The 26,732-nt window shown below is 39.0% G+C and overlaps 1 protein-coding gene across 2 annotated transcripts in view; it reads left to right on the top strand.

The window, feature by feature from the left end:
• GARRE1 (granule associated Rac and RHOG effector 1) overlaps window positions 1-26,732 on the top strand; it is a 69,124-nt gene that overhangs the window by 28,052 nt on the left and 14,340 nt on the right. The window contains exons 2-10 of one of the 2 annotated variants that reach the window (XM_034073027.1): window positions 2,814-4,149; window positions 12,592-12,798; window positions 14,954-15,094; window positions 15,374-15,469; window positions 15,606-15,767; window positions 16,676-16,834; window positions 21,261-21,358; window positions 22,525-22,650; window positions 23,148-24,139. In XM_034073027.1, coding sequence (XP_033928918.1) covers window positions 3,655-4,149; window positions 12,592-12,798; window positions 14,954-15,094; window positions 15,374-15,469; window positions 15,606-15,767; window positions 16,676-16,834; window positions 21,261-21,358; window positions 22,525-22,650; window positions 23,148-24,139 — 2,476 coding nt within the window. In that variant the 5' untranslated portion in view covers window positions 2,814-3,654. Of the gene's footprint in view, window positions 1-2,813; window positions 4,150-12,591; window positions 12,799-14,953; window positions 15,095-15,373; window positions 15,470-15,605; window positions 15,768-16,675; window positions 16,835-21,260; window positions 21,359-22,524; window positions 22,651-23,147; window positions 24,140-26,732 lie in introns of those variants that run through there. The other variant, XM_005152180.3, reaches the window with a different exon arrangement.

Raw genomic sequence — 26,732 nt, 5'->3', positions numbered from 1 at the left:
ACAATATGGAGCCCCCACTTTTAATCCATGCAGCAAGAGCAGTGGGGGAACTGTAGCATTGGGGAAGGGAGGGGAAAGAGTGGGAACATTCTCTGTGTCACTTTGTCAGGAAAAGATGCAAAAGGAAGAATATTTGTTCTGTACATAGCATGAGATTTCATTATAGAAAGTTTAAGACGTGTAACATTACCCACAGGCCTAGCATTGGGAATTGCAGCTTTCCTCTCTTTAGACAAGTATCTCTTTAGATGCTGAAGGTATAAGCTGTCTTCTTGAGCTTTTGTGTTCACTTTATTACAAGGGAATATTGAAGAATTCGATAAGTACCTGCAGGTCTGACTATGAAATTATCTAGAAGCAAAACACAATGATTTATCACTTTTTTTTATAGCTGTAGGAAATACAAAACCACCATTTTTTCTATTAATTGCATTCGTGTTCTTTAAGGATGTAGCAGTTTTATGCATTGCCTAAATACCAGACCATTTCAGATGATTTTTTCAGTGCCTTAGTTTGATCCTGAAAGACTTCGTGTGTAATTAGAAGCACCAAATTGTAGTGTCTAATATGCTTGTCTAATTCAGTGCTATATAACTTGAAAGCCCCTTCTTCTTAGCTTTTTCTACTTTCGACACTAATTAACATTTAGGTGTTTCATGATCATTTCTTAAGTTCTTTTGCAATATGAAGTTCATGTCTACTTAGAGAAAATAATCACCAATTTACTTACACAATGCATATAAATTAACCAACTTATGTTCTGTCTACATTTATATGCAGTTAAGAAACCAATTCATTTATGCTTTTCCCTGTAAGGTATTACAGTTTGTAAGCAAAGAGAAGAATATTTTCAGCTGTGCATATGATATCAAGACCTCCAAAAATGCTACTTTTGATGGGATTTTTACATTTTGACACATTCAGAGTGAATACTGAGAGAAGTATCAACTAGTTGGGACAGAAAGTAATCAAGAATATTTTAATAAGGGATGCTGACATGTGTATAGGAATATCTGCCAGGATTTGTATGTTTATTGAGTTTTAAAAAGTAGGAATACAAAAGAGTATTTGCTTTAGATCTCAGAAGCAGAACCATCTGCAGCAGTGACTTCCTGAAAAAACTTGTGTCTGTTGTTTTAGTGGGTGGGAGACCATCAGCTCTATATGTTATTCTGTACTTCTGTGTCTTGCCTACTTCTTATCTGTGGGATTTTTGTGTCATATGTACGTGTCAAAACACATTATGAGAATGAACTAATGTCTTATTTGTTCAGAGAGGTGGAAATAATAAATTTTGGCTGAAAATCTTTATTCCCCTAATATTTTGACAATATTAACAGGTTTTGTGTCTCAGATATTAACAGCTAAAGGAACACTTTGTTGTTGAATTAAAGAGCTCCTTCCTGTGGGGAAAAAAAAAATAGGAATTACTGTTTGATATTAGCCTTGTGTGTTGCAATTACTGCAGTAAGGAGAAGATGTCCTTACTTGATAAATCAAGCTATGTGTATGTGTAGGAGGAGAGAGTGGCCTGTAGTGTGATTAATAGCTAGGACTAGATACACTGATTTAACAAATTGTATTTCTTTACATTATACTTTCCTTTTAATAATGTCCTGACATTGTTAATCAGTGTCTTTTGCAGTCTGAAGAAATAGAATGCTCCTCTCTCAAAGAAAGCAATGCTGTAGGAAGCTAAGGCTACCTGTTCAGGACACTAGCATGGGGTTTGCCATCCAAACCTAGCTGGTGGGATAAGAGGTAATGAGGTCAATGCAGTTCCGACTCTGTCACAGAAGAAAGGCAGATGATGGTGATGGGATTAAGTAACAAGGTATAAACTTATAGTACATTTAAAAAAAAATCTTGTCAGATTTTTGTATAAATATATTGTATGTTTATATAAAATGTTTATATAAAGACAAATAGATGAGCTTCTAGGGTAACTCCAAACAGTGTATGGGTTTATGACTCCAACCTCTGAGCATGATCATGAGATGCCAAGCCCTGTCCAGTTAAGACCTGTGTTTGGCTAAGGGGAAGGGCTTAAAAATCTTCATGCCCTTTTCCAGAAGCTCCAGTTCCTCCCGCCTGCCCTTGAATGTCTCCTCCTGCAAACTAACCCTTTCTCACTGATCAGGCTCTGTTCACCTTCCTACAAATACCTTCAAGAAAACACTGTTGGCTCTTTAGCTGCACCATCAGTTTGCTAGTAGGAGCAGGGCAGCATTTCCTTCCTACTTTATATCTGAGTGAGAGTGTTATTTAGGCCAATCTGTTAGGCAGGTCTGCCTCATGTAATATATTGGTAGGATAGATGTTGTACTGGGAAAAAAAATAAGGACCTGTATCTGTTGATTTACTGAATTATTAAAGTGGATTCAAGCATTGGATTTATGCAATAAACTATGGTGCATGAAAAAAGTTTAATTGACTTCAGTCTTTAATTATTTAAAAAGGATGAGGTTAGAAAATGTGATCAGCTCCCCCTGCGCTCTGCATTAATAGCCTTCCATTGTTCTTAACTGTATAAGGGTTGCACTGGGGATTAGCTTTATAGCTAATAATCTCAAGTTTGACAGTCTAGAATGGGGGGGTTATGAGAAAATATTAAGCAGGTTGAGTTTAGCAGGATGACACCAATGTGTAACTGCCTTTTAGACTGTCAGCACAACTCTCCGTCCCTTTTGGTCTTACGTGTAGTTGACATCGTATGCATAGAGAGGCATACCAGGACACCGCAGGAGTTGATCTTAAACCTTCTTGTTGCTCCATAACATTTTAAACCTTTTTTTTTTTTTTTCCCTTTACAGGAAATGACCTAGAGGCCTTACAAATACATTTGTGCATTTTTGTTCTGAGTCTCCAGTTGAGGGCAAATGCAGTCTGGAAGCACCACTTCTTAATGTTACAACGGAAACAACTACCTCAACAAGCAAAGAAAGGGAAGGAAGGCTTGCAATAATAAACACTCTAATTTTTAATAGCTTACACTTGCAAAGTCTTCTGTAAACAATCCAGATTATTATTTTTTTTCCCCTCCAGTATTAATAAGAGACACTACAAGTAAGTCAATTTGGCAGACTGGATCTGTCAAGACATTTGAAGATATTTGATCTGCTGACATAAGGATTTGTTTTTTCAAGGAGGGAGCCTCTGCACTGCTTTCAGAATCGCTGTTGATCGGTGGTTTGCTCCACTTTCCCTGATATTACTAACAGGAAAATCGTATTAAGCTATTGCTTCTAAAACTGTTATTTGCATTGACAAAAATAACGTCTGTAGACTTAACAGCAAGTGATGATGATATGCTTGTGAAGTAATTGTAGGCTGTAGTTTGTCTGCTCCAGCATTGCTTTTCTGTGTGCAGAGTGGAAAACCGAACAGGAGACAGAGCATTATTAAGATATATCGGCTTGCTTTTTGACTACAGTTTTAACGGCAGCAGGGCTGCACTGAACACTGAAAATACGAAGTCAGCAAATCTGCTGCCTTTCTCACTGCTGATACAGATTATGCGGACACTTGCCTTTTTGAAATGCCTTTTGTGAAACCTACATACACAGTCCTCCACTTTTACTGTACGTAACTATTTGGGGAAGGAATTTGACAAGTGATTGTTAATTCAAGGAATCTTTGGACAAGCACTCACTTATGTATTGCTGTAGTGCACAAGAAAGCAAAATGGACTATAAGCGGCGCTTTTTGCTTGGCGGGTCCAAGCAAAAAGTGCAGCAACACCAGCAGTATCAAATGCCTGAGCTAGGCAGGACCCTGAGCGCACCGCTGGCATCTGCATCCCCAGCATCCCCCTTGGTCTCCTCAGCTGCTGCAGGCAGCTGCAGCCACCCTGTGTCCCATACGACTCCGATTGCAGACATCCAGCAGGGAATCTCCAAATACCTGGATGCACTCAATGTGTTTTGCCGTACAAGCACTTTCCTTACAGACCTTTTCAGCAGTGTATTTAGGAACTCGCATTATTCTAAGGCAGCTATGCAACTGAAAGACGTGCAGGAACATGTCATGGAAGCAGCGAGTCGACTCACAGCAGCAATAAAACCAGAAATAGCAAAAATGTTGATGGAACTAAGTGCGGGAGCTGCAAACTTTAAAGATCAAAAAGAGTTCAGCCTACAAGACATTGAGGTAAGTTACTTCAGGGGATACTGTTTTGCGTGTGAGTTTGTATCATTCCTTCTTATTTGGACATCTCTGCAAAATCACTTCTACACCAAAAGTTCTCTCTACTTTGCTTTGTATTTGTGGACTGTGCTGGTAAAAAGAGGAACTCTTTATTTCCTGTGTTTTCTTGAAAGTAGTAAGTCATTTGCAGTGCCTAACTTGCAGCTATGTTGAATTAGGTATTTAATAGGTATTTCTATATAAGAACTTGAACTCTATTTAAAAGATTTCATGAAATAAGAAACACGAGGTACAATTATATTGTATCACCTATAAATTTCTAAATGGTAATCTTCTATATGATTTAATCTTAAAACCAGCAATCCAACAACCTCTTTATTCTTGGGGGAGACTATGCTGAGTTTAAAAATAATAATGCAAAACAAGAACAAAAAACCCCAACCAACCAAACCAGCATCCTGCCCCTCCAAACCAGCTAGATAGAAGTTTTAAACAATTTTATGTTAGCTGATATTTCTAACAGTATTAAGCCATCATTCTAAATCAACCTATACTTCCCTTAGTATTATCTGTTCTCAGAGGAAACCTGAACACTGGGAGCAGCGTATTGTCAGTGTTGGTGTAAAACTGCTGTTTTATCACTCTTCGAAGCATTTTTGTATTTTTGAGCTGTTGCGCTTAGAAGAAAAATACCATGCTAGACTGAGACATTTTACATTTTGTGTTGTAAAAAATTTGTCCTGACTTTGCTAAAATTTCCATATGTTGGCAGCAAATGCCCAACAGCCGAAATTTGGAGTCTGAAGTTAAGAGAGGATCCCCAACTCTCATCGTGCCCGGCTGGGTATTTCTCCCGTAGTAAATGTCTTAACTACTTAACAAGCAGTGTTAAGTGACAGTCACAGATGAATCCCTGGTGTTCTAAGTAGTTCCTTGTGTTTTGACATATTTCTTTACTGCAGTTGTTCCAAAGTTATTCCCACAGAACTTCATCCTGAGTGGAAAACTGGTTTTTGAGTTCTCCTATTTTTTATGTAGATTTCAGGTAACTTTGTAAAGATAAATGTTATATACAGCATATATCTGCTTTCTGTAACTGCACAACTTAATGGATGAAGTAGTTAAGTAGAGTATTATTTGTAACACGTAACTGTAGTGTGAATTATGGCTGTTTTCAATGTTATATACTTAGTATAGAGTGAACTGAGATTTGCTATATATTTGTTATAGTTGTCTTCTGTGGACTGGTATTTTTGAAGGCAATCTAATAACATCACTATTTTTAGCTATAGTATCTGTATACTGCTTTTATAACCCAGTCAAGCAATTCTAGGTACTAATTCAGACCCTGCCCCACATGCTGCATTGAGAGTGCTTCTTCAGCAGGGAGTTCACCAGCAAAGCAAACCATTGTTTGCTTAAGTTGGCTGTGTGTCCTAGCAGCTTAAAGCAAAGATAGAGAAACTTGCTTTTAGTCGCTGCTTTACCTGTATAGACCTAACCCATATTCCTGAGCAACATGTGCACCTGCCGTGCTCTTCTCAACACGCAGCTCTGTGGTAGGAACAAAAGTAAAGAGAATGTAGGGAAAGCCAGCTGGATTGCTTGGTTCTGGTTTTGGGCATATCTTGTAGAAATTGATAATTTGTCATTGTACTTTTACCATAGAATCCCAGACTGATTTTGGTTGGAAGGGCCCTTAAAGCTCATCCAGTTCCAGCCCCCTGTCACGGGCAGGGACATCTTCCACTAGAGCAGGTTGCTCTAAGCCACATCCAGCCTGGCCTTGAACACTGCCAGGGATGGGACAGCCATGGCTTCTCTGGGCACCCTGTGCCAGCACCTCAGTACCCTCACAGGGAATAATTTCTGCCTAATGTCTAATCTAAATCTCCCCTCTATCAGCTTAAAGCTGTGCCCTCTTGTCCTGTCAGTACAGGACCTTGTAACAAGTCCCACTCCAGCGTTCTTGTAAGCCCCCTTTAGGTATTGGAAGGCTTCGCATCTTGCCGATAGCTTTTTTAAAAAAAAAAAACAACTTAAGATTCACAGGATTTTTTGTGTAGTGAGGCAAGTATTATGTTTGCTTTTGCTTTAGGACCAGCAAAATTTAAGGTTTTGACACTTCTTCAAATGGTGGTTTTCTAAATCAGCCAGGCAGCATGGTTTAGATGACTTAAGTATATGGGCAAGCTAGTTGGGTGATTGTTCCCAGGAAGCAGTTATCAGTGCTTACTGTCAAAATGGACCTTGGCAGGTCAGCATAGAGAATATATTTAAGTTTGTAGATGACTTGGAAAGCATATGATACAAGTATGCTGGAAGACCTGCTGAATTCAAAATAACCTTGAATTGAACAAATGAGTTTTCATTTTAGGTTAGAATTCAGAGAGGAAAATGTAATGTTACAATGTTTAAAAAGACATTTTCAGCCTCAGAAGTGAAGCCCTCTGGGAAGCCGTTCTGAAGAGCTGTTCTATGGCTTATGGTAGTCATATGGTGAGTAGGAGTCAATATTGTGTGGTTGCAAATAATAAATCAGTGTTGTCGATACTGTGCAAAGAGGCAGTTGTCATGCATTTAGCATAGCTGTAACCTGCAAGAACCATAAAAGAAGCATTCAACTCTCTTCATTGGTTACTATGGCCTTAAACACAGCAGTGCCCCCATGCACCACTGTTGTGGTAGTCAGAGAAGTAGTGAGCAACTGGAGAGACACCAGAAAATAACGAGCAATCAGACATCCAGGAAATAGGACTTCAGAGGACAAATGGAAAGGACTGACCCTACAGAAAGAGAAGACATAACAAGAAAAATCAGAATTGTTCAGGTATGTAAGAAGCTGCAAGAGGATGTGATACTGTTTTGTTGTTCATGTCCACTTAAGGTGGAGCAAGAAATAATGAATTTAAATATCTGAAGGCAAGATTCCTATTAGATGCTGTGGAAATACTTTGTAGTGTTAGTGAAGCAGTGACGTGCACTGGTGCAAAGGGTAAGGAGCCTACATCATGCAAAACTTACAGAACAGGTTAAACCTGCATCTAGCAAAACTAACCCACGTGAATTTGTGCCTTGCTTGGGACAGTAGGGTGACCTTTGAGATCCGCTCCTACTCTCTGAGATTTGAAGACTGAGCTATTTATGCTGAAATTTTAATTTAAGGAAGTGTGGCTTAGGACCTTTTCCCCGTATCTGTTGAAAATTTAACATTTTTTGAACCTATCACCAGGATTAAAAAGTTGACGATGGAAATAAAAAAACATGAAGGGCTTTCCTGATTTCATCAGAATTCACTGACCAGGGAAACTGAGGGCAAAAAGAGTGTGACAGCCAGTGTAATTGTTTCCTCAGGAAACACAAGGGGAAATGAAGTCGTATCTGAAGTTGCTTTTGTAGCTTCTGTAGTGCAAGAACTTACAACTCTTGAGAGAGAGCTGAGTGATTGAGTGGCAGTTGAATGTCTGAGTGGCAGCTCAGCAACATCCTGTGAAGAGGTACTCCAGACCCTCTTATTTGAGGGATTGAGTCTGGTATTACAGAAACAGTGGGAGGTGAGTTGTACTTTCTGGTTGGGTGAGAGGACAGAACCCCAAATTCCTGAGGAGGACATGAGAACAAGACTTTTTCTATGAGTGAGCCTATCTAAGGGAGACACACTTTTCCTAAGCCTGCCTCATCAGAGCCAGTATGTCTTGAGGAAGAATGAGAAAAAAATAAACAGAGCAGATTTGCCTTTATAAATTTAGCAAAGAGGTATAGCTTGCTTATGGTGACACACATTTTTATCTAGTATAGTGGGCTTTAGCCCCCAGGGCAGGCAGTATCGAGAAAACTTCAGGTTTTGATGAACACACTTGGATTGGGACTACAAAAAAGGTGGTGCAGCCTGGACTGTAGTAGCAGTGGATGAGGGCTTTAATTCATTTACTGTTTTTTAGCAGAACAAAGCTTGTTAGTTCAGAGCTGTCTGCCAGGATGTGCAAGAAGATGACTTCTCTTGATCAAAGTATTCGTAACAGATGGAGTTTTCCAAGGTTTCTTAATTTCACAAATGCAAATGCTGAGTTTTGTTTTCTGCCTTTCATTTCCTCTTTCAAAAAACTTTGAATTCTCAGGTGTTCTGTGCTTATATGGGTGAGAAACAGGTTGGAAATCAAGGGGGGAAAGAGTGCATTTTACGTTAAGTTTTCCAACTCTGTTGTAAGCTGGAAGACTGCAAGTAAAACTTTACTCCTCTTAATAAAAGTGCTAAAGGAAATCCGGGGGGGCAGGGGGAGGGGGAAATTAAAACTGAAAAAAAGTTTGTGTATTTCCTCATCTTCTGTGAAGTTTTGCAGCAGCCTCAGTACTGCAAAATGTGAAGAATGAATCTTGGTTTAGCTACACGGAGCTTGTGTGTTGTCTTAGAAGTGGTGGTAATGACAGAGATGTACATGCTGCCTTCCTAAACAAAAGGGAAACATGCATGGGCACAGGATGTTTACTTGGATACTTGTCTTTGTACTAAACAGAGTTATATTTTTTAGGCTTTTACCTGTATCATAAATTAAGATTTTTGATCAAGAGGCTTGTGGGACAAAAATGTCTAAGTAAATACAAAACATAGGCTGTCCTTAGCAAACATTGTAAAGCACAATTTTAAATACATTTTAAAAAATTATTATTATCTTTACTGTTATTTGCAGGGACTGGCTTCAGACTTTCCCAAGTTGAGAAACTGTCAGTAGCAAAAAGCTGCCTCAAATCAGTAGAAAATGCTATGGCTTGCTGCAGTGCCATTGTCTTCTTGTCTTGCTCTGCAGTCTCATGGTCTGCTCTCAGATCCCTTAGCATTGTCTTTAGAAATGCTTTGTACTACATTTTAATGGCTTTTTATTTTTAAAGTGCTTAACATTGAAATGCTTTTTTGCTAAATTATAGTTAGCATTTTCATAGCTGTCAATATCAGATTATCACTACTGGTTGACTGTTAGCAGAAATGAATGTGTCGGGTTGCCCATGTGTGCTAATACCATAGCTGTAATTCTGCTGGAATCTAGTTTGTCTTGTAGGTACCACTTCTTTAATGAGCAGGACTGTGTCTTCCCTTGGAGGTGTTTTGGTCATGAGATCACTCTTGCAAACTGCAGGGCACTGCTGCATAGTAAAAATGAATAATATTCTGCCCACTTTCAGTAATATGTGGGAAAGGGTGCAATTTCATCATCTGGCACACCAGTTTGAGTCATACCTCCTTGTTAGCTTCATTATGTTTCTATTTTAAGCTGACTCTTTCGTGGGTAGATGGGCTGTGCACAGGCTTATCATTACCCAAGCCATTAAGAACTCTGTTAAAGGAAAAGGAGGTAGTAGGAAACTACTGAAAAGTGTGTTGTGGTGTTCTGTTTTTTTTGAGAGTTTTGTTTGTTTAGTGAAATAGCCCTCCCCCAGATAAATAATTCTGCTATGTAAGATGGCACTTGGAACTGCAGGTCAGTGTTTGTGTGAAGTATGGGAGGCTGACACTGATCATTTCTTAACTTTATTAGTGGCAGTGTTCTTTTTTTGAAGAACCTGTGTGTAAGATTTGTTTGCCATGGAATTTGCATAACATCACTGTTTAGAAATGAATTATGGCAATTTTATGTGCGCACTTTGTCCAGCAAAATACTCCAAAGTTGATTGTGTGCCCCTGTTACAAGAATGGTATAGGACAGATTAACCTAACACTGCATCTCTACCCGATGTTCCTGTTTGTAAGTAACCAGTTTGATTAAACTCATCACCTGTTTCAGAGACAAGGAATTCTGAAGTGAGACCTCCCAAAAAAGTCCCATTGCTTCCAACTGCCTAAACAGGAAGGCAGATTTCCTTTAGGTAAGGCTGTTCCCTGCTGAGATAGATAGCTGTCCTGCCTGGTAACATTAAGGAAGTCAAGATGCTAGAGCTGTATTTCTTGGGACAAAAAGCTTGCAAGCTGAAGACCTCATTGTATGTGCAATATAAATTATTCTAAGATATGGTCTAAGAAAACACATCACTACCAAAAAGTTATTTGTAGACACCTGTGATAATTTCACTTTGTCTTTGATTACTGTGTAGTTTCTTAGCCTCTAGATTTTTAGTTTGTTCTTACTGTGGCCTGAAGTAGGAGAGTTAAACAGTTCTGCATGGGAAAGTAGGAAAAAATAACCTTGCAAAAAGAGATGGTGGTGTCTCTATCTGTGGAAAAAAACACATCCATATCCTAATACTGTTCTGCAGGCTTTGCAACAGAGATTTAGTATATTGTTTTACACACTTTGGTAACTGCTGGCCGACCCTGGCTGTATTTGTTAAACTGTGGTGGTCATACTTCTTTCTCCAGTTAAGACAGTTTCAGCTCTTCAGAAGAAAACCCTTGAGAAGTGAACTTTAAAGCAAAGTGAGTTTGGTATCTGCAGTGAGCATTTAATGGTGCAAAAAATCCTCCACCACTTGGATTTTATTTAAGCAGTTAAAACCATCCTTTCCCATTTCTGAGGAAGACTGAAATAGATTATTTTTTTAACAAAATAAAAGTTCAGTTTAGCAGATGTTACTATTTATCTTTACTGTTTAACTTTGTAAATTATACTAGGAATGTTGTGTGCTGCCACTTAAAAAAACTAAATAATTTGTTTATTTTGAACATTATTCCCAGGCAGGGGAAACTTTAACCTCTGTACCTTAAATATTCTTTGAAACTTAATCGGCTTGAAATTCGTAATGAGTCCTGGTTTCTTATTCTCCTGAGAACTGCATGCTTCATACACAGAAATATTCAGATCACCAGTTTTCTTATAAATATTTCTAACCTTGTAGCCAGGAAAGTTGGAGGGTTGGGTCTTTTTTTATTTTATCATTTGCTGACTGCTTTTTTTAATAAGGCAGACTCCTTTTAGAGGTCAGTCAAAATACTAAAAATGTTTAATTTCATGCCTTGTACAAAGAAGGGAAGTGATTGAACCAGAATGGAATGTCAAAAGGAGTCCGGATGCAATGGAAAATAGCATTGCCACCACTGGTTCTTCTGAAGTAGATAGTTAATGCATATAACTGTTCGTGTGACTACAGAGTCTTGCCGGAAAGATCATTGTGTCTGAATATTTTTATTCCAGAAGAATGTAGCTGAAAATAAGCCCGATGATTTATTTGCTCCAAGGCATAATGGCTTTGTACATTATCTATGTATTTTATGATTTATTCCTAAAATGGAATTCAAGTCTTCTTTTAATCAGTCAAATATACATTTTAAACCACTTTGTGTGACAAACTCCAGAAAAGAAAAAACCCACTCTGAATAGCTTTTAAATACTTTCTACAGTAATTTGGAAAATACTTGCTTCTTTGCTGCGTTGTAGCTGTGCTTTGTAGTAAGCTTTGGTGTGCCTAGAAGAGCATGACCCTGAAGGTAGATGGAGCGCTCCTGTTTCTGCTGCTTTGCTTTCCAGGTTGTCTTGCTAGATGGCTGCGCTCTTGTCTGGTCTTCCATGTGTTGTGGATGTGCCTAAATACTCAAGTTGTGTGATCTGATTTGTTTGTAGTAACTGAGGCATATGTTTGTCTTTGGACATAATTCTAATTAGCACTGGTATGACAGAGCTAGATGAATGGGGAAGGAAACATGCAGGGAACAGTGGTCTGGGATGCAGAGATGGGACCCTCTTCCCCAGCACAATGTTGGTGCTCCCCTCAGCCCAGTGAGTATGGGGAGGCATCAGCAGCCCTTCACTTCCCTGCTTTTCCTTGGGCTTTCCAAGTGAATACTCCATGACCCATTTCAGTGAAGTATTCCGAAGAGAAGATTTGTGCCAGCGTTAGCAGTTCCTGTCAGACAATGCAAGCAACAGGGCTGCAACTTAGTGATTCTGCAGTCACTGTTAGATTCTAAAAATAGCCCTGTGTTGTCACTGCATTATGTGGCAAAATGTTTTCATACTAATTGCTGGGTTTTGCTCTGCTTGGAAGATAAAGTGCTGGATTAAACTTCTCTGATTTTAATGATACTGTTTTAAAATTATTCAGGCTTTTGGCTTGCTTTGGGTTTGTTAGCATAAATTCAGTAAGGTCTACGTGCAAGTGGGTTTTGCTGCTGACTTTTTACTTGTGATAATATACTACTCCTCTTTTCGTATTGTTTCATGTGCTTGGTATTGCTAAGTAACTGGACAAGTTTTCCATTCTTCAAATAACTGTAACTTGAGTGCAGAAAAATGACATGGGATCAGTGTGATCACCCTTTAATTCATAGAAACCAATGTTTGCTTGCTGATTACCTTATTCTAAGTAAATGGTTAAATATCAAGTGTTACTTATGACCTGAAGTGTTATTTTAATAGAAAAAAAAAAGATCTGAATACCCCAGACACTGAGCAAAGGAAGAAGAGAAACTTCCGTGAAATCCTCTACTTTCTTGAAAAGGGTTTGTTTCTTCTCCCACAGGTACTTGGGCGATGTTTCTTGACAGTGATGCAGGTCCACTTTCAATTCCTGTCACAAGCTTTGCAGAAGGTCCAGCCAGTGGCACACTCTTGCTTTGCTGAAGCAGTAGCCCAGGAGAGAAGGAATGTTAGTGGGGCTGGAACCTCAAATATAAGCCCCACAAATGAGCTAGAAGATGCAATAAGATCATGGAGAGGAGCAGCAGAGGTATGGAAGTCTTGCTGTAGTTACATTATATTTAATGGAATGGCTGTTACATTTAGTGAAACCTAAATTTAGGCTGGATGCCCCAATAAAGGAAGGAAGTCTCTGATTTTTAAGACATTTTGCATTTGAAGTGGGGAGCATGGTGCAGTTAAGTTTTACCTATATGCTGATTATACACATATGCTATTTTACCTATACGCTGATATATTTCTGCCCTGTGTAAAGTTTTCTTTGTGATACATAGGGAGTATATAAGGAGTGCACAGTGGAAGCAGCTTTTTGTTAGTAATGAATTAACGGTGTTCAAGTGTGGTTTGCCAGAAGTGGTAAAATGTTTGAAAAAACAGCAGAAAACCTTAATGAAAAATAATTTAGATTATGTCTAAAGCTTTTCTGCTTTCCATTGCACTGTTGAAGTCTGCAGACTGATAGATCAGAATGGCTTCAGACACTGCATGCACATTTTCGTTAAATTCAGGTAACTTGGAGCATGTGCTTTTGAAGCCCAATTTGGCAGCACACACAGGCTTTTTATAGTCATCTTGACTGGGAATCTTGTCAAGGTTTCCATTTATCAACCTGGAATATGCAGGGTATACGAAAGCAAACAAGTTTCTTTTAGAACTATGCATGCAGAGGAATTGTAATTTTTACTGCAGCATAAATTTATTTCACTGGATAAAATAAGGATTTGGGGGTGCTTTAGGTGTAATACAGATAATTGTAACAGATCTAATCCTGGTATAGGTGTACTCCTTTTGCATTAAAAATAGTTATTTTTATGTTTAATATACTTAGTTCCTTAAAAGTCTTACAATTTGTAGAAATGCCCTGCCATTGCTATCAAGTTTATTTAAAATGTGGTTAAAATTAAACTTGGATCTGTAGAATCTGAGTCCTTAACTTTCCCTTGTACCTCCTTGACAGCCCTCTTCAGCTATTTCTGTTAATAAAACCTGTATTTTGAAATAGAGTTTAATGCAAGTATTACACTAATCAAATCCTTCATTAAACATGCATGGAGAGGAGAAGAGAAAAATACACATTCTTCCTAGTTCCTAGAATAAAAATAGAAGAAACTTCTCAATTTTTATTGTTGCCTAAAATAACTACTCTGAAGTATTTGTGGGGGGTTTTAGGATAGCATAAGAAAAATCTGCGCTCATAATTTAGACAGGCTAATATACAAGTCATTTTGATAGAAGGGAGATTTGAAATACTGAAATATTTCCAAATTTTAACTTTGTGGAGGAAGGCAATCCATTATTTCCATATAAAACCAGCTTCCTTGACAGGGAATACACTGCTATTTCAGACTAAAGTTTTGTTAGTAGCTCAAAACTATCTTCCCTTTTTAAGATTTTTGACTTGGAAGATGCTGTAATTCTGTATGTGTCAATGCGGTAAGCAATGATCACTGGCTGTAGCACCAAAAATCCCCAATTTCAACATCCTGCTTTAGAGCAAGACTTCTTCATAGTGTGCAAAATAAGCTTTTTCCAAGGCCTTAAATGCAGTTGCAAGCAGGGGTTTTTTTGTTTTACCCTGCTCAGTTGTGTATTATTTTACAGTTAAAACTAGATATGTGCCTTTTCATATTTTTATTTTTAAAAATCATACTACCTAAAACTATTCTCCTGCTGTGCCAAGTTGGTCTTACTCTTGTGTGGCTCTTCTCAAATCACACTGCAGTAATCAACCTCAGTTTTATAAAATATATCCTGTGTACACAGGAGTGTTTGTCCACATGGTTGAATGTATTTTCTGTGGCAAGTAATACCCTTTATGTTGAAGTTGTAAGCCTCTCCTCCGGTAATGACAGTCATCATGTGGCCCGTGTAACAGGATCCTGAGAGGGAGCTGAAATGGTAACAGCAAACAATGAATTAAGTCGATAGTCAACACCTACATGCCATACAAATTATGTGAGATTTGTACTTTCAAAGTAGCAGTAGAGATTTTATAAATTATAATAAATAATCTCCTCTGGATCCCTCCCACTAGGTGCTGCTTCTCAACTCCTTTATAATATTTTAAACTCTGTGGAGTTTTATTGTGGTTTTTTTTCTTCTCTTTCTCTTCTTTAAATTTTATTTAAGCTTGACCTGGTTTAATGTTGGACCTCTTTACCCTGGATTTTTATTTTGCATTGCAGGCCACATCTCGACTCCGAGAAAGAGGCTGTGATGGATGTTTGGCAGGAATTGAAGTTCAGCAACTTTTCTGCTCACAGAGTGTGGCAATCCCTGAACATCAGCTCAAAGAGCTAAACATGAAAATTGACAGTGCTTTGCAGGTAGTTTTAAAGACTGCAGCTTTCATGTGCATGTAGTACAGTCTGTGGGCCAAGGAATGAAATAGGGAATGACTGTCTTACTGCAGAAATATGTTCCACAGGCAGCCATGAGGTATCTGAGAATTACAGTATTGGAATCTTGTATGGTAAATGTGTGTATGGTGTAGAACTGACTAGGGTAACTCCATGTAACAATTCTTATATATGTATCCAGACATGATGACTGCTTGCTTACTTGCTGTTATGCCTGTGCTATCTCAACTTTTTGTTTAATGCCAGGCTTACAAAGTGGCTTTGGAGAGCTTAGGCCATTGTGAATATGCAATGAAGGCTGGCTTTCACTTGAACCCAAAAGCTATCGAAGCAAGCCTTCAGGTAAGATCTGCTAAACCTGGTCTTTTGTTCATCGCTCCTCACCTTGAAAACAACTATTTCAAACAAATAAATTAGACTGATGTTAAGATTTTTCTACTGTCTTAATTTCTTCTAATGGATCTGTTTTGTACTCCAGGGCTGTTGCAGTGAAGCTGAAGCCCAGCAAACAGGAAGGAGACAGACTCCACCTCAGCCCATTCAGTGTGAACTGCCCACTGTACCTGTTCAGATAGGATCACATTTTCTGAAAGGAATATCCTTTAATGAGTCTGCAGCAGAAAACCTGAAGCTGAAAACGGTAATAGCGGAGTAAAGGGTTTAAAAAATAGTGAATTCCTTAATCTTCAGAGAACAACTGCAGTAGAAGTTCAGTGCCAAACTTGTATTTAAAAGTGCATATTTTTAGCCTGACTTCCTGTAGAAATAAGATCTTGATAGCATTGTAGGTTCATGCCTGCTTCTGATGACATTTAGTCACTTGGAAAAATTCAGTTCTATCTGAGAACAGCGGAGAAATCTAGAAGGCACTGAAGCTTTGGGAAAATAGATGTGTTAGGCATAAGAAGTGGAGGGGAGCGTGAGCCCTTGAGGTGGCTCAACCAGGTGGTGAACTTGACAGCACTTACCTTCTTAGGTGCCAAAATAAGTCTGGCCCAGCCTAGTACTAAGGGAGATACTTAAAACATTTGTACCAAAGCTCCTCTTAATGTCTTCTTACAGACTTTAACCGATTGCTAAAAATAATTGAAAATTGTGGAGAAGTTAACTGTATTTTCAGTGCGAAGGAATGGAAAAGATGTCCATTCAGGAGTAATTTGGGCAATTTGAATCAGCATTTTCACTTTTTTTTTTTTTTTTTTTAGGATAAGCCCAGTTCCTAGTTCCTGAAAGAGTTGAAACAATCCATGCTCAAAATGCTGCTTTTCTGTTGTCTTTGCAGTGCTTTTTAATTAAACTGTTCTGCAAGTTAAGCAAAAAAAACCCTGTTTTATTATTTTGGAGGAGTGTTGTGTTTCCAGTAGCAGAGATGATCTTGTATATTTCTGTTCTGCAGTTGAGCTTTTCTAGTTGTACAAGACTGCTCAGAGGTAACAGATGTTACAGTTGTCTGAAAAGCATGTAGAACAATGCTAAATGCATGTGGAAGCATTGGTGTTAACATTTCTGAATCATGTATTTAGTATGACAAAATGTTTATTTTTTCAGCACACAATGCTGCAGTTGATTAAGGAAGCTGGATGCCATAATGGACTTACACCACGGGATGACTCTCCTGTTACTGAAGTACTAAATCAGGTTTGCCCTTCCACTTGGCGAGGAGCCTGCAAAACTGCTGTACAATTGTTGTTTGGACAAGCGGGACTGGTAAGTGACTATGAATAGGCTTAGTAAAAAAAGGGCTACATTCTGAAGAGAAACTGGGTATTTTAAAGAGTTTGGAAATTAATTTCCAGGGTCTTACTTTGTGTTTCTCCATTTTTAATGCTGCAGCTAACTTGATTTATGAGGAAAGTGTATCTTTGTAGAATGAAAGTTTATCTGTAGCTGATAGGAACAGGAGAAAGTACTGTGTACTTTGTACTCTCTGTTACTAGATAGAACACAAGAATGAAACTTCTAATTAGTAGTGAAATAGATTTTCAAATCTATGGATGGCCATGTTAAAAAGAAACACCCTTCCTCCCCCTTTCCCTCCCCACTTTTCTCAGATTAGCTTTAAAAGCTGCTGATTTTTTTCATTTCCTCTCTGTTTTGAATGGAAGCCGGGTTTCCTGCCTGGCATAAACCAGGAAGTCCTCTGCCCCACGTAATGCTACCTCACATATCCAAAAGAGCGCAGAGCAATTGAACACCTTGCTGATGACATGTGTGTTTAGAAACAAAACCCTTGGATTTCAGAGTGTTTAAACATAATGTGCTTGGAACATAATCTATAAGAAAATGCATTTGTGCTCCCCTAACTAATTACTGAAATCTCTGCATTTAATAAATTGTCATTCATGACACAGATTGTTTTTGACTAATGTGAGTTTTTATTTGACTGCACAAAATGGGGGCACAAATGCAATCTGATAGGAAGAAAAGGCAAGGTACACCATAGCCTATGACAGTTTCTGTCAAGTATTCTTTGAACCGTCTTTAACCTACATAAATGCTTCTTGTTGATTCATATATGAATTATTTGTTCAAGGTGATGGCAAGCCATCAGGACTTTGTAATTGTAATTTCTGATGAAAGGATCCATATTGCTACATACTTAGTAAATATCACATTTTTCAAACAAATCACACAGCTGATGATGTGGCTTTGACCTTCTATCCTCTTTCATTAAGCCACATGTGTTTTGGTACTATTGACAAGGTCTTCAGTAATGGTGAATGATAAATTGTAAGTTATGAATTTGTCAGGTGTTTCTACTTTAGCATTCTTTTGATACTAGATATTATTATCTTTTAGAGGAGTATGTTCAAATCATAGTGGAATTCAGGTGTCTTTTCATGTAAAGAAGGCCTAAAATCAAAGGCACAGACAATCAGTATCCAATAGCAGTGCATCTGCTGTCAGTCCTGACTTCACTGATACAGGGATTCAGGGACAGGAGATAGTAGTGCGTTAACCAATCTGTGTAAGGAAGCTTTACAGGAGACGTAAGAGGGTGGCATCTTTGCAGGGAAATAAACCAGCTATGGAATAGTAGGATTGATCAAATTTCTACTGAGGTGTTTTCAAGGAAAGCATATTAAATATTAAAAAGTACAAGAACTGAAAAGAAGGCTATGGTTAAATGGAACTGTGTCTTCACCTTACCATTGTTTATGCTAGGATGCTGGGAGCCAGCAGCAAGGGACGGGAAATGAGGTTAAGAAAGGAACTGTTTCTCAGCAGCCCTATGGGAGTGTGCTGTAACTCAAGAGTTCTTGGCTCCTAAGTGTCTAGATGAGGAATGCCTTGGAGGATGCTGTACCTCCTGTCATTTCCTTTCCAGGGGGTTTCAGTGTTGTGCACACCCAGGTTCTGCCCTGATGAGAATCTGGGGAGTGGCCCGAGGCACATTTGGACTCAGGATTCTGAAAATGTCTTGATGTCCCCCAGTCTAGACATAACTAGTTAGACCTGCTGGTAATTAAAGCAGTGATATTCTTCAGCTTTATCATAACATTTAGAGAGTCGTCAGCATAAAGCTTACTTACACATTCTCCCAAATGACAGTGCTGATATATGGAATATTACTGGTGTTGAATCACGGATGTTTCCAAAGCTTTTTGCATGAACCTCAGGTTCTGAAAGTAGCAGGTTTCTATCTTCAAAGACACAGTAATGAGCTATCTGCATGATGAAATACTTGACAGCCTTCTCTCTTTTGTTCATTCTCACTTTGATTTGTTGCAGTCTGTAAGGGTGTGAGGGTTGAGGTTCTTCTTTATAAACTATGAGCTGTAATTTTTTATGAGGTTCAGCTACAGTTCTATGTAACCTCATGCAATGGTGAGAAATTGTGATTTGCTTCTCTAAAGCATTCTTTAGGTGGAAATGAGAGAGGAAGCACCTGTAAATCAAGAACAATAGATGTCTGATGCACAGGAAGCTATCCTCTAAGCGCCCACCAGGCGGGGAGGGAGAATGTGTTTATTTTAAGTTTGTGTAAAACTTGGAAAAGTGAATCATGGGACAGAGTTATGTAGCCTTTGCTTTTAGAAACTAAGCTGTCTGTGCTAGTTCAGAATTGTGTGTAAATTTGTCATTCAAATGCCACATTTCAAAGAGAACATTACTTGACAGTCTTTATCTTTAGTCTGTCTTGCCATGTGCCTTTTAAGAACAAGCTCATTAAGAGTGGAAAGCACAATGAGATGTGACTTAGTTTGCTTGGTTATTTTAGGCTTCTGTTTTTTAACATGAGAAATAATAATTTTTAAGTGAAGTTTTTACCTTAACAATATATATTAAGACTTATATTTTCAGATTTGTGTCAGCTGAAGAAAGCTCCATGTTTTAATAAGTGATACGTATTAAAATAGTTGAATTCAGAGGATGAGTAGAAATAAAACTTTGAATTGACATCATGCAGAGTCATGAAGAGGTTTAATTGAGTCTCTAGCCATCCTGTTTTGTGCTCATACATCTTTCTGTGCAAAAAAACCATGTATTGCAAAGCCCTAGATGTTGTAATAATGTTTAAATCCCAGATGTTGCAACTCTGACCAAATGTTGAGAGATGTAAACTTCTAAAGGCAAAAAAGGAATGGGGGGAGTGAGATGGGATAGACAGACGATGACACCCCAGCAAAGCCCCAGACCATGAGCACTGCCAGGCACCAGAAGCTGATTTATGTCTGCTAAATCAGAATTTTAGTTCTGACTTAGAGGTCTGAGATGCAGACAGGATTTTTTCTTGGGAGCTAAGAGCAATCACTCCTAGAGTAATCTCTTGTTACCCCAATTATAATTGTAGTATAGCTGAATTGCAGATTACCAAACTACCTAAAATTAAGATGATACAAATACAGGAGGAAAAAAAAATGGAGTTGCCCTGTTATTAAATGTGGTATTTTCATGAATGGGTAATAGGCTCTTTGTCACTGTGCTTAGGCATGTTTTACAAGTCTGAATAAACCTGCACAAATGCTTAGAGTCAACTGAAGGAAAATTAAGGCCTTATGCTAAAGTACCTTAAAGGTGGGAAGTAATTATGTTCAAGTGTCATTGGATGGCTTTGTCAAAGCAAGAAAAGAGACTCTAAGCATTATTCATGCTTCACATTTCTTCGTAACCAGTAGTAGACAACAATTTAGAGGAGCAGAACCAGTGTAGGATGATCGCAGAAGAGCCAGTAATATCCCTTGAGGCTTAATTTATACTGGAGGACTTTAGCCATTTCAAGGATAAATGGTACAGCTAATCTGCTAGTCACTGGAGCAAGAACTGCTCATGGCTGCCAAGAAGCTGCTGGTTCAGCATGACCAAAATAGGAGATTATGGAAATGATCAAAAAGGCCGACCTGTGCAGACTGGACAAAAACAGAAAGCACGAACCAAGTATGGCACTTACTATCACTGGTTTTAAAGTTTAAATGAAGCTGAAGTGAACCTGTTCCTCTTCCATTCCATAAAAAGAAAGGTTCATGACAGAAGGTTGATTTTTTCAAGACTTATCTTCCATATATCTTCATGATGTCGTACAGAAGGCTCAGAATTCCACAAATTGAACAGTCACTTTTCTTCCCTTTATATAATAGTGAATTAATAATAGTACAGTTCTTTTAGATAGAATAGACAGATGTTGGTGTGGGATTTTATAACCTTAAAAGGGAAGAGGGGCTCTTAAGAGTTGTGAGCTATATGAAGAGTTTCAGAGTCTATACTGCTTGTCTATATCATAACATGCACTGCAGTTTAATTATTTAAAATATTTTAATAATTGGGTCTTGGGGAGCTGTTAAAGTACTGATAGTTCCAAACCTCTCAAATGTAGGGGCTGTTACATGGAGCCACTGATGACTACCAGCTGTTTAGGTAAAGTAGCTGGTAACTACGTTGTGATGCATAACTATAATATGCAATTGAGAATAATTAAGTCTTTGAAATACAAGTTACTGTATCAAACTCTTTTTAAAATTTACTTTTTAAAATAGAAATTATCTTAACAATAATTATGTGATTTGTTTTTATCTGGTTATCTTTTACACCTGCAACATGGCACGTAGCTGAGATTATTGCATCTTGACTACAGTGGTGATAAAGTATCTTGAACTAATTTTTAAATAATTTCTATTTTCATTTTATTTGCTAGGTGGTTGTGGACACAGCTCAGATTGAAAATAAAGAAGCTTATGCTCCTCAGATAAGTTTAGAAGGATCCAGAATTGTGGTGCAAGTTCCATCAACTTGGTAAATGAAAATACTGTATTGCAGATTATACTGTTAGCTGTGACTGAAATATGTAGGGGGAAGCATTGCAGTACGAGTGGAAGAGAATACTAGGCAATTATAGCGTATCTTCCTGAAGTTCCTTTATTTGGAACGAGGTACAGTTCCTGACAGACTGACAGTTGTACCTTTGATGTCTTTCTACTTGTGCTGCCTCCAGAGGCAACGAAAAGGGGCAGTGCTGGGGCACTCAGACATTCTTACAAAGAAGTAAAAGCTTGAGGATGGAGGTTTAAAAAATAAAAAATAATCATCCAGTAGTATTGCTGTTATGCTTCTTCCTTGCAGGTCCTCACAGCTCTTGCCTCAGGAAGACCAGGAATTAGATGAGTTTAATATGAGAACTTTAGCTCTTTCTTCACTGGGCTGCTCTTTAAGCACTGTTATGAACCACAGAACTCTGTGGTCCAAGAGACTCTATCCCTGCCAGGTTAGCTGACTGCCTAGGGAAGAACGGTAGGATTAATCTGCAGTTTAGGTGAGGATTTCTTCCCTTTTGAAACAATGATTTGGATTTAGAACACTTCCTTTCTCTCTTACTTCAGAGTTCCCAGTGTTAGGAATTTCAGTACAACACAGTTCATTCATCTGAATCCTTAGTGAGAGCCTGTTACTAGTGGTACCAATGGTATGTCCAGAAGTGTGAGTCAACTGATAGTCTGTTTATACAAATACATCTTTAATTCCTCTGTAGACTGACACTTTTTTGTTCTTTTCGTGTAAATTACTGTACTATAAAAGAACTAAAATCATGTGGAATGCTTGTGCCAGACTTTGTGTGCTCTGGAAGAGCTCCTCCTGCTGACACATGGTGAGAGTGGCTCTGCACTCCTCTGTGCCTGAATTATGCCTGCTCAGCTAAAGAGCTAATCCTAAATCATGATTTTAAAATGAATTATGCAACTCTTACAGTTAGATTAGTGGTATCTTCAACAGTAGAAAGAAACTGAGGCTGCAGCCATAGTCTTTAGGAACCCTCAGGCATCCATACTTTGTGCTGCTTTTATTAGTTGCCCCTCTGTAGCACAGCAGTTGGCCTTTTAGTATCGGACTAGTATGGTAAAATTGTCTAATGTAAAAAAAAAAACCTAAAATTTTAATTTTTAAGTTAAACTTAATGATTACAGGTGTTTGAAAGAAGATCCAGCAACAATGTCTCTGCTACAGAGGAGTCTGGATCCAGAGAAGACTTTGGGGCTAGTAGATGTGCTCTACACTGCTGTGTTTGACATACATAGATGGAAGGAAGGAAGGTATATCTTGTATATATCTCATATATGCTTTCATGTTCTACCATCATAGTTTAAACAAAGTCATCGTTGTTGAAAGATTTGTACTGATGTATTTATACTGTTCATCAGGAGGGGAAAACAGTAGTCAGACTAAGTGCAGAAAATTGGTAATCTACGTAGGTACCTTGACGGTACCTACAGAGATACAGCAGTCTTCTGTATCTCAGACCAGCAGCTTATCCAAGTGTACAAAAATATTTGTTTCTATCTTATGAAAATACTTGATTTTTATTTAATTAGTCACATTTACATCTTGAAGCACAATTAAAATTTCTTAATGAAAGTAGTTAATGCTATTGCAAATACTAGTAATAATTTGCATTGTTACCATAAGAAATAATTGATGAACTCAGCAATCTTTTGGTTTTGTTTCTTCCACTAGCTACACCCAAATACACATTTTCCTCTGAAGTACTAACTCAGTTGTATGAATGGTTTGATATGTGTTTCTGATGCAGGGAGCAAGCTTTGCCTTGTATTCAGATCCAGCTACAGCGTGAAATCTCAGACTTTGGAAATCAAGTTGACATGCCATCTGGAAATGGAAGCAAATCTTCAGGTGGTCTGCAAAAGACGTTCTCAAAACTGACTTCACGGTTTACAAAAAAAACTTCCTGCACCAGTACAAGTAATACTGGAAGTTACTCAATCCCCAGTACGCCTTCCAAAAATGTCTTCATAAGTTCCAATTCAGAGGAGAAAGCTAAAATGCCCACTAACGTAGATGCAAGGTTACAAAGCATCTTGAACATCGGTAACTTTCCTAGGACTGCAGATCCACTGCAGTCAGTTCAAAGCACAGATAACCAGCTAGTGAATGGGTTTCTAGTTGAAAGACGGGACAATTTCTTCAAGCCGGATGATGGCAAGGATGACAAAGGCATGAATTTACCAACTGATCAAGAAATGCAGGATGTCATAGATTTCTTGTCTGGTTTTAACATGGGCAAATCCCAGCAGACTTCTCCAATGGTGAAAAGAAGGAACTCTGCTGCATCCTCTACAGCAGCAGAACAAAAATCAGGAACAGTACAGCAGCAGCCGCAGTCTGTCTCTCACACACCACTGCATCCTTCCCAGCAAGGCTTGTCACAGCAACAGCAGCCACAAAAGCAGCAACAGCAGCAAATGCAGTATTACCAACACTTACTTCAACCTATTGGACCACATCAACGTGTACCTGCCAAATGGCTAACTAATTCTTCACAGCAGCCAGCCCAAGCTGTTGGAGCTGGATTGTCTCATATAAACCAGTGGAACAGTCCTGGTTTTTCAGATTTAAGCTCTGATTTATACAGCTTGGGTCTTGTGAGCAGCTATATGGACAATATGATGTCAGAGATGTTAGGACAGAAACCACAAGGACCTAGAAACAACACGTGGCCAAATCGTGACCAAACTGATGGAGTGTTTGGGATGCTGGGAGAAATCCTGCCTTTTGACCCTGCAGGTATGTACCTTTTCCTTTAATTATGTATTTATGTATGTATGTATGTATGTGTGTGTGTGGTTATTTATTTATTTATTTATCACAAAGAATACTGTTAAATATTGCTAGCGATAACTGTTATTTCCTATAGCTAGTCACAAAACGTGAAGGTGCTTATGAGGCCACCAGGTATTTATGTGTATGCATTCTTAGATGGACTAAAGTACCAGAAACTTTCATTGATAAGTAAGAATGGGAACAAGTTCCTTGTTTCTTGTCCCAGCTGTAGTAGTTCTGACCTTTCCTGTATGGACCATATCGAAGTACTGAAACAGATACTTACAGATGTTCTTCCTGTTGATAATCTGTGAAATTGCTTAAAACTCAACTCTTGAACTTGCATATTTTACATCTTCCCAGAATGATCCTTAGTAGTCTTTACCAGTCCTGCAGTCTGGAGGTTAAACTGGATTGCATCTTTCACATATCCCTGCATATCCCCTCCATTACTATGCAGTTCCATGGGAGTCCTACTGGTTCTTGTTGCACAGCTGTGACTGCAGTGAGAAGCTTGGATGCCAGAGTGTTACTGACTTTGAAAAAGCAATTGCCATGTGGTTTGCCAGATGTGTCTGAACCACCAGTAAACTGTAAATCTAGAGGGTTTACTGTCAAAAGATGAAGTGAGATAAAATCTTATAGTCATAAGCAAATAGCTAAAGACTGTGAAATTGACTGTAGAGCCTAACAGGAGATTAATGAATTATTCTGATAGTAATACTAAGAACGACTTACAAATCCACTCTCTCATAATTTCTGTTGGAGTGGAACATCACTATAGAAACTAGTATGCATTTAGGAAAACTGCCTGGAGGGAGGTAGTGCGCACACCAACAGAAAAACCTGTTATCAAACCACAGAATGCGCTTCCTGCACTCTTTTGCATGTGCATGTGTGTGAGGACTGTGGAGGCATCTCAGAACTCAGTTTTGATAGTTACTTTGTCAAGTTGGTTGATAAATTAGTGGAGTTTTGTCATGGTTTAAGCCCAACCCGTACCTCAGAACCACACAGGTGCTTGCTCAGTCCCTCTCTATTTCACCTCCAGCTCCTGGAGGGACGGGGAGGAGAATTGAAAGAATGTAACTCCCAGGGGTTGAGATAATAACAGTCCAGTAACTAAGGTATAACACAAAACCACTGCTGCTGCCACCAATAATAATAATGATAAGGGAAATAACGAGGAGGGAGAATATAAAACTAAAAAGGGAAGGGAAAAAAAAAAACCCAAAACAGTAAATGTAGGTGATGCACAGTACAGTTGTTCACCACCTGCCAACCGATACCCAGCCCTACCCAAGCAGCAATCTGGGCCTTCTGGGTGACCCCCAGTTTCTATACTGGGCATGATGTGCTGTAGTATGGAATACCTCTTTGGCTAGTTTGGGTCAGGTGTCCTGTCTCTGTTTCCTCCCGGCTTCTTATGCCCCTCCTTGCTGGTAGAGAATGAGACTGAAAAGTCCTTGACTGGGATAAGCATCAGTTAGCAACAACTAAAAACATTGGTGTTACCAGTGCTGTTCACAGACTAAAGCTGAAACCTGGCACTGCATCAGCTATTAAGAAAGAGAAAAATACCTGTTACAGCTGAACCCAGGACAGTAGCCACCCCTTATTCCGTACCATTCATGTTATGCTCAGGTCACACATTTTTCAATATACTATCTCTTTTTGTCTCTTTACACACACACACAGAGGATCACAGAATCCCAAGGGTTGGAAGGGACCTCGAAAGATCATCTAGTCCAACCCCCTGCAAGAACAGGGTAACCTAGAGTACATCACACAGGAACTTGTCCAGATGGGCCTTGAATATCTCCAACGTAGGAGATTCCACAACCCCCCTGGGCAACCTGTTCCAGTGCTCTGTCACTCTCACAGTAAAGAAGTTCTTCCTGATGTTAACGTGGAACCTCCTATGCTCCAATTTACACCCATTGCCCCTTGTCCTATCACTAGATATCACTGAAGAAAGCCTAGCTCCATCATCCTGACACCCACCCTTTACATATTTGTGAACACTGATGAGGTCACCCCTCAGTCTCCTCTTCTCCAAGCTAAAGAGACCCAGCTCCCTCAGCCTCTCCTCATAAGGGAGGTGTTCCACTCCCTTCATCATCTTTGTGGCTCTGCACTGGACTCTTTCAAGCAATTCCCTGTCCTTCTTGAACTGAGGGGCCCAGAACTGGATGCAATATTCCAGATGCGGCCTCACCAAGGCAGAGTAGAGGGGGAGGAGAACCTCTCTTGCCCTACTAATCACACCCTTTCTAATGCATCCTAGGATGCCACTGGCCTTCTTGGCCACAAGGGCACATTGCTGGCTCATGGTCATCCTCCTATCCACCAGGACCCCCAGGTCCCTTTCCCCTTCACTACTTTCCAGCAGGTCAGCCCCCAGCCTGTACTGGTACATGGGTTTGTTCTTCCCCAGATGCAAGACTCTACACTTGCCCTTGTTGAATTTCATCAAGTTTCTCCCTGCCCAACTCTCCAGCCTGTCCAGGTCTCGCTGGATGGCAACACAGCCTTCTGGTGTGTCAGCCACTCCTCC

This window comes from Melopsittacus undulatus, chromosome Z (genome assembly GCF_012275295.1).
Source record: "Melopsittacus undulatus isolate bMelUnd1 chromosome Z, bMelUnd1.mat.Z, whole genome shotgun sequence".
In the NCBI taxonomy this organism is placed as follows: domain Eukaryota; kingdom Metazoa; phylum Chordata; class Aves; order Psittaciformes; family Psittaculidae; genus Melopsittacus; species Melopsittacus undulatus.
This window is presented reverse-complemented; position numbering and strand designations above follow the sequence as displayed.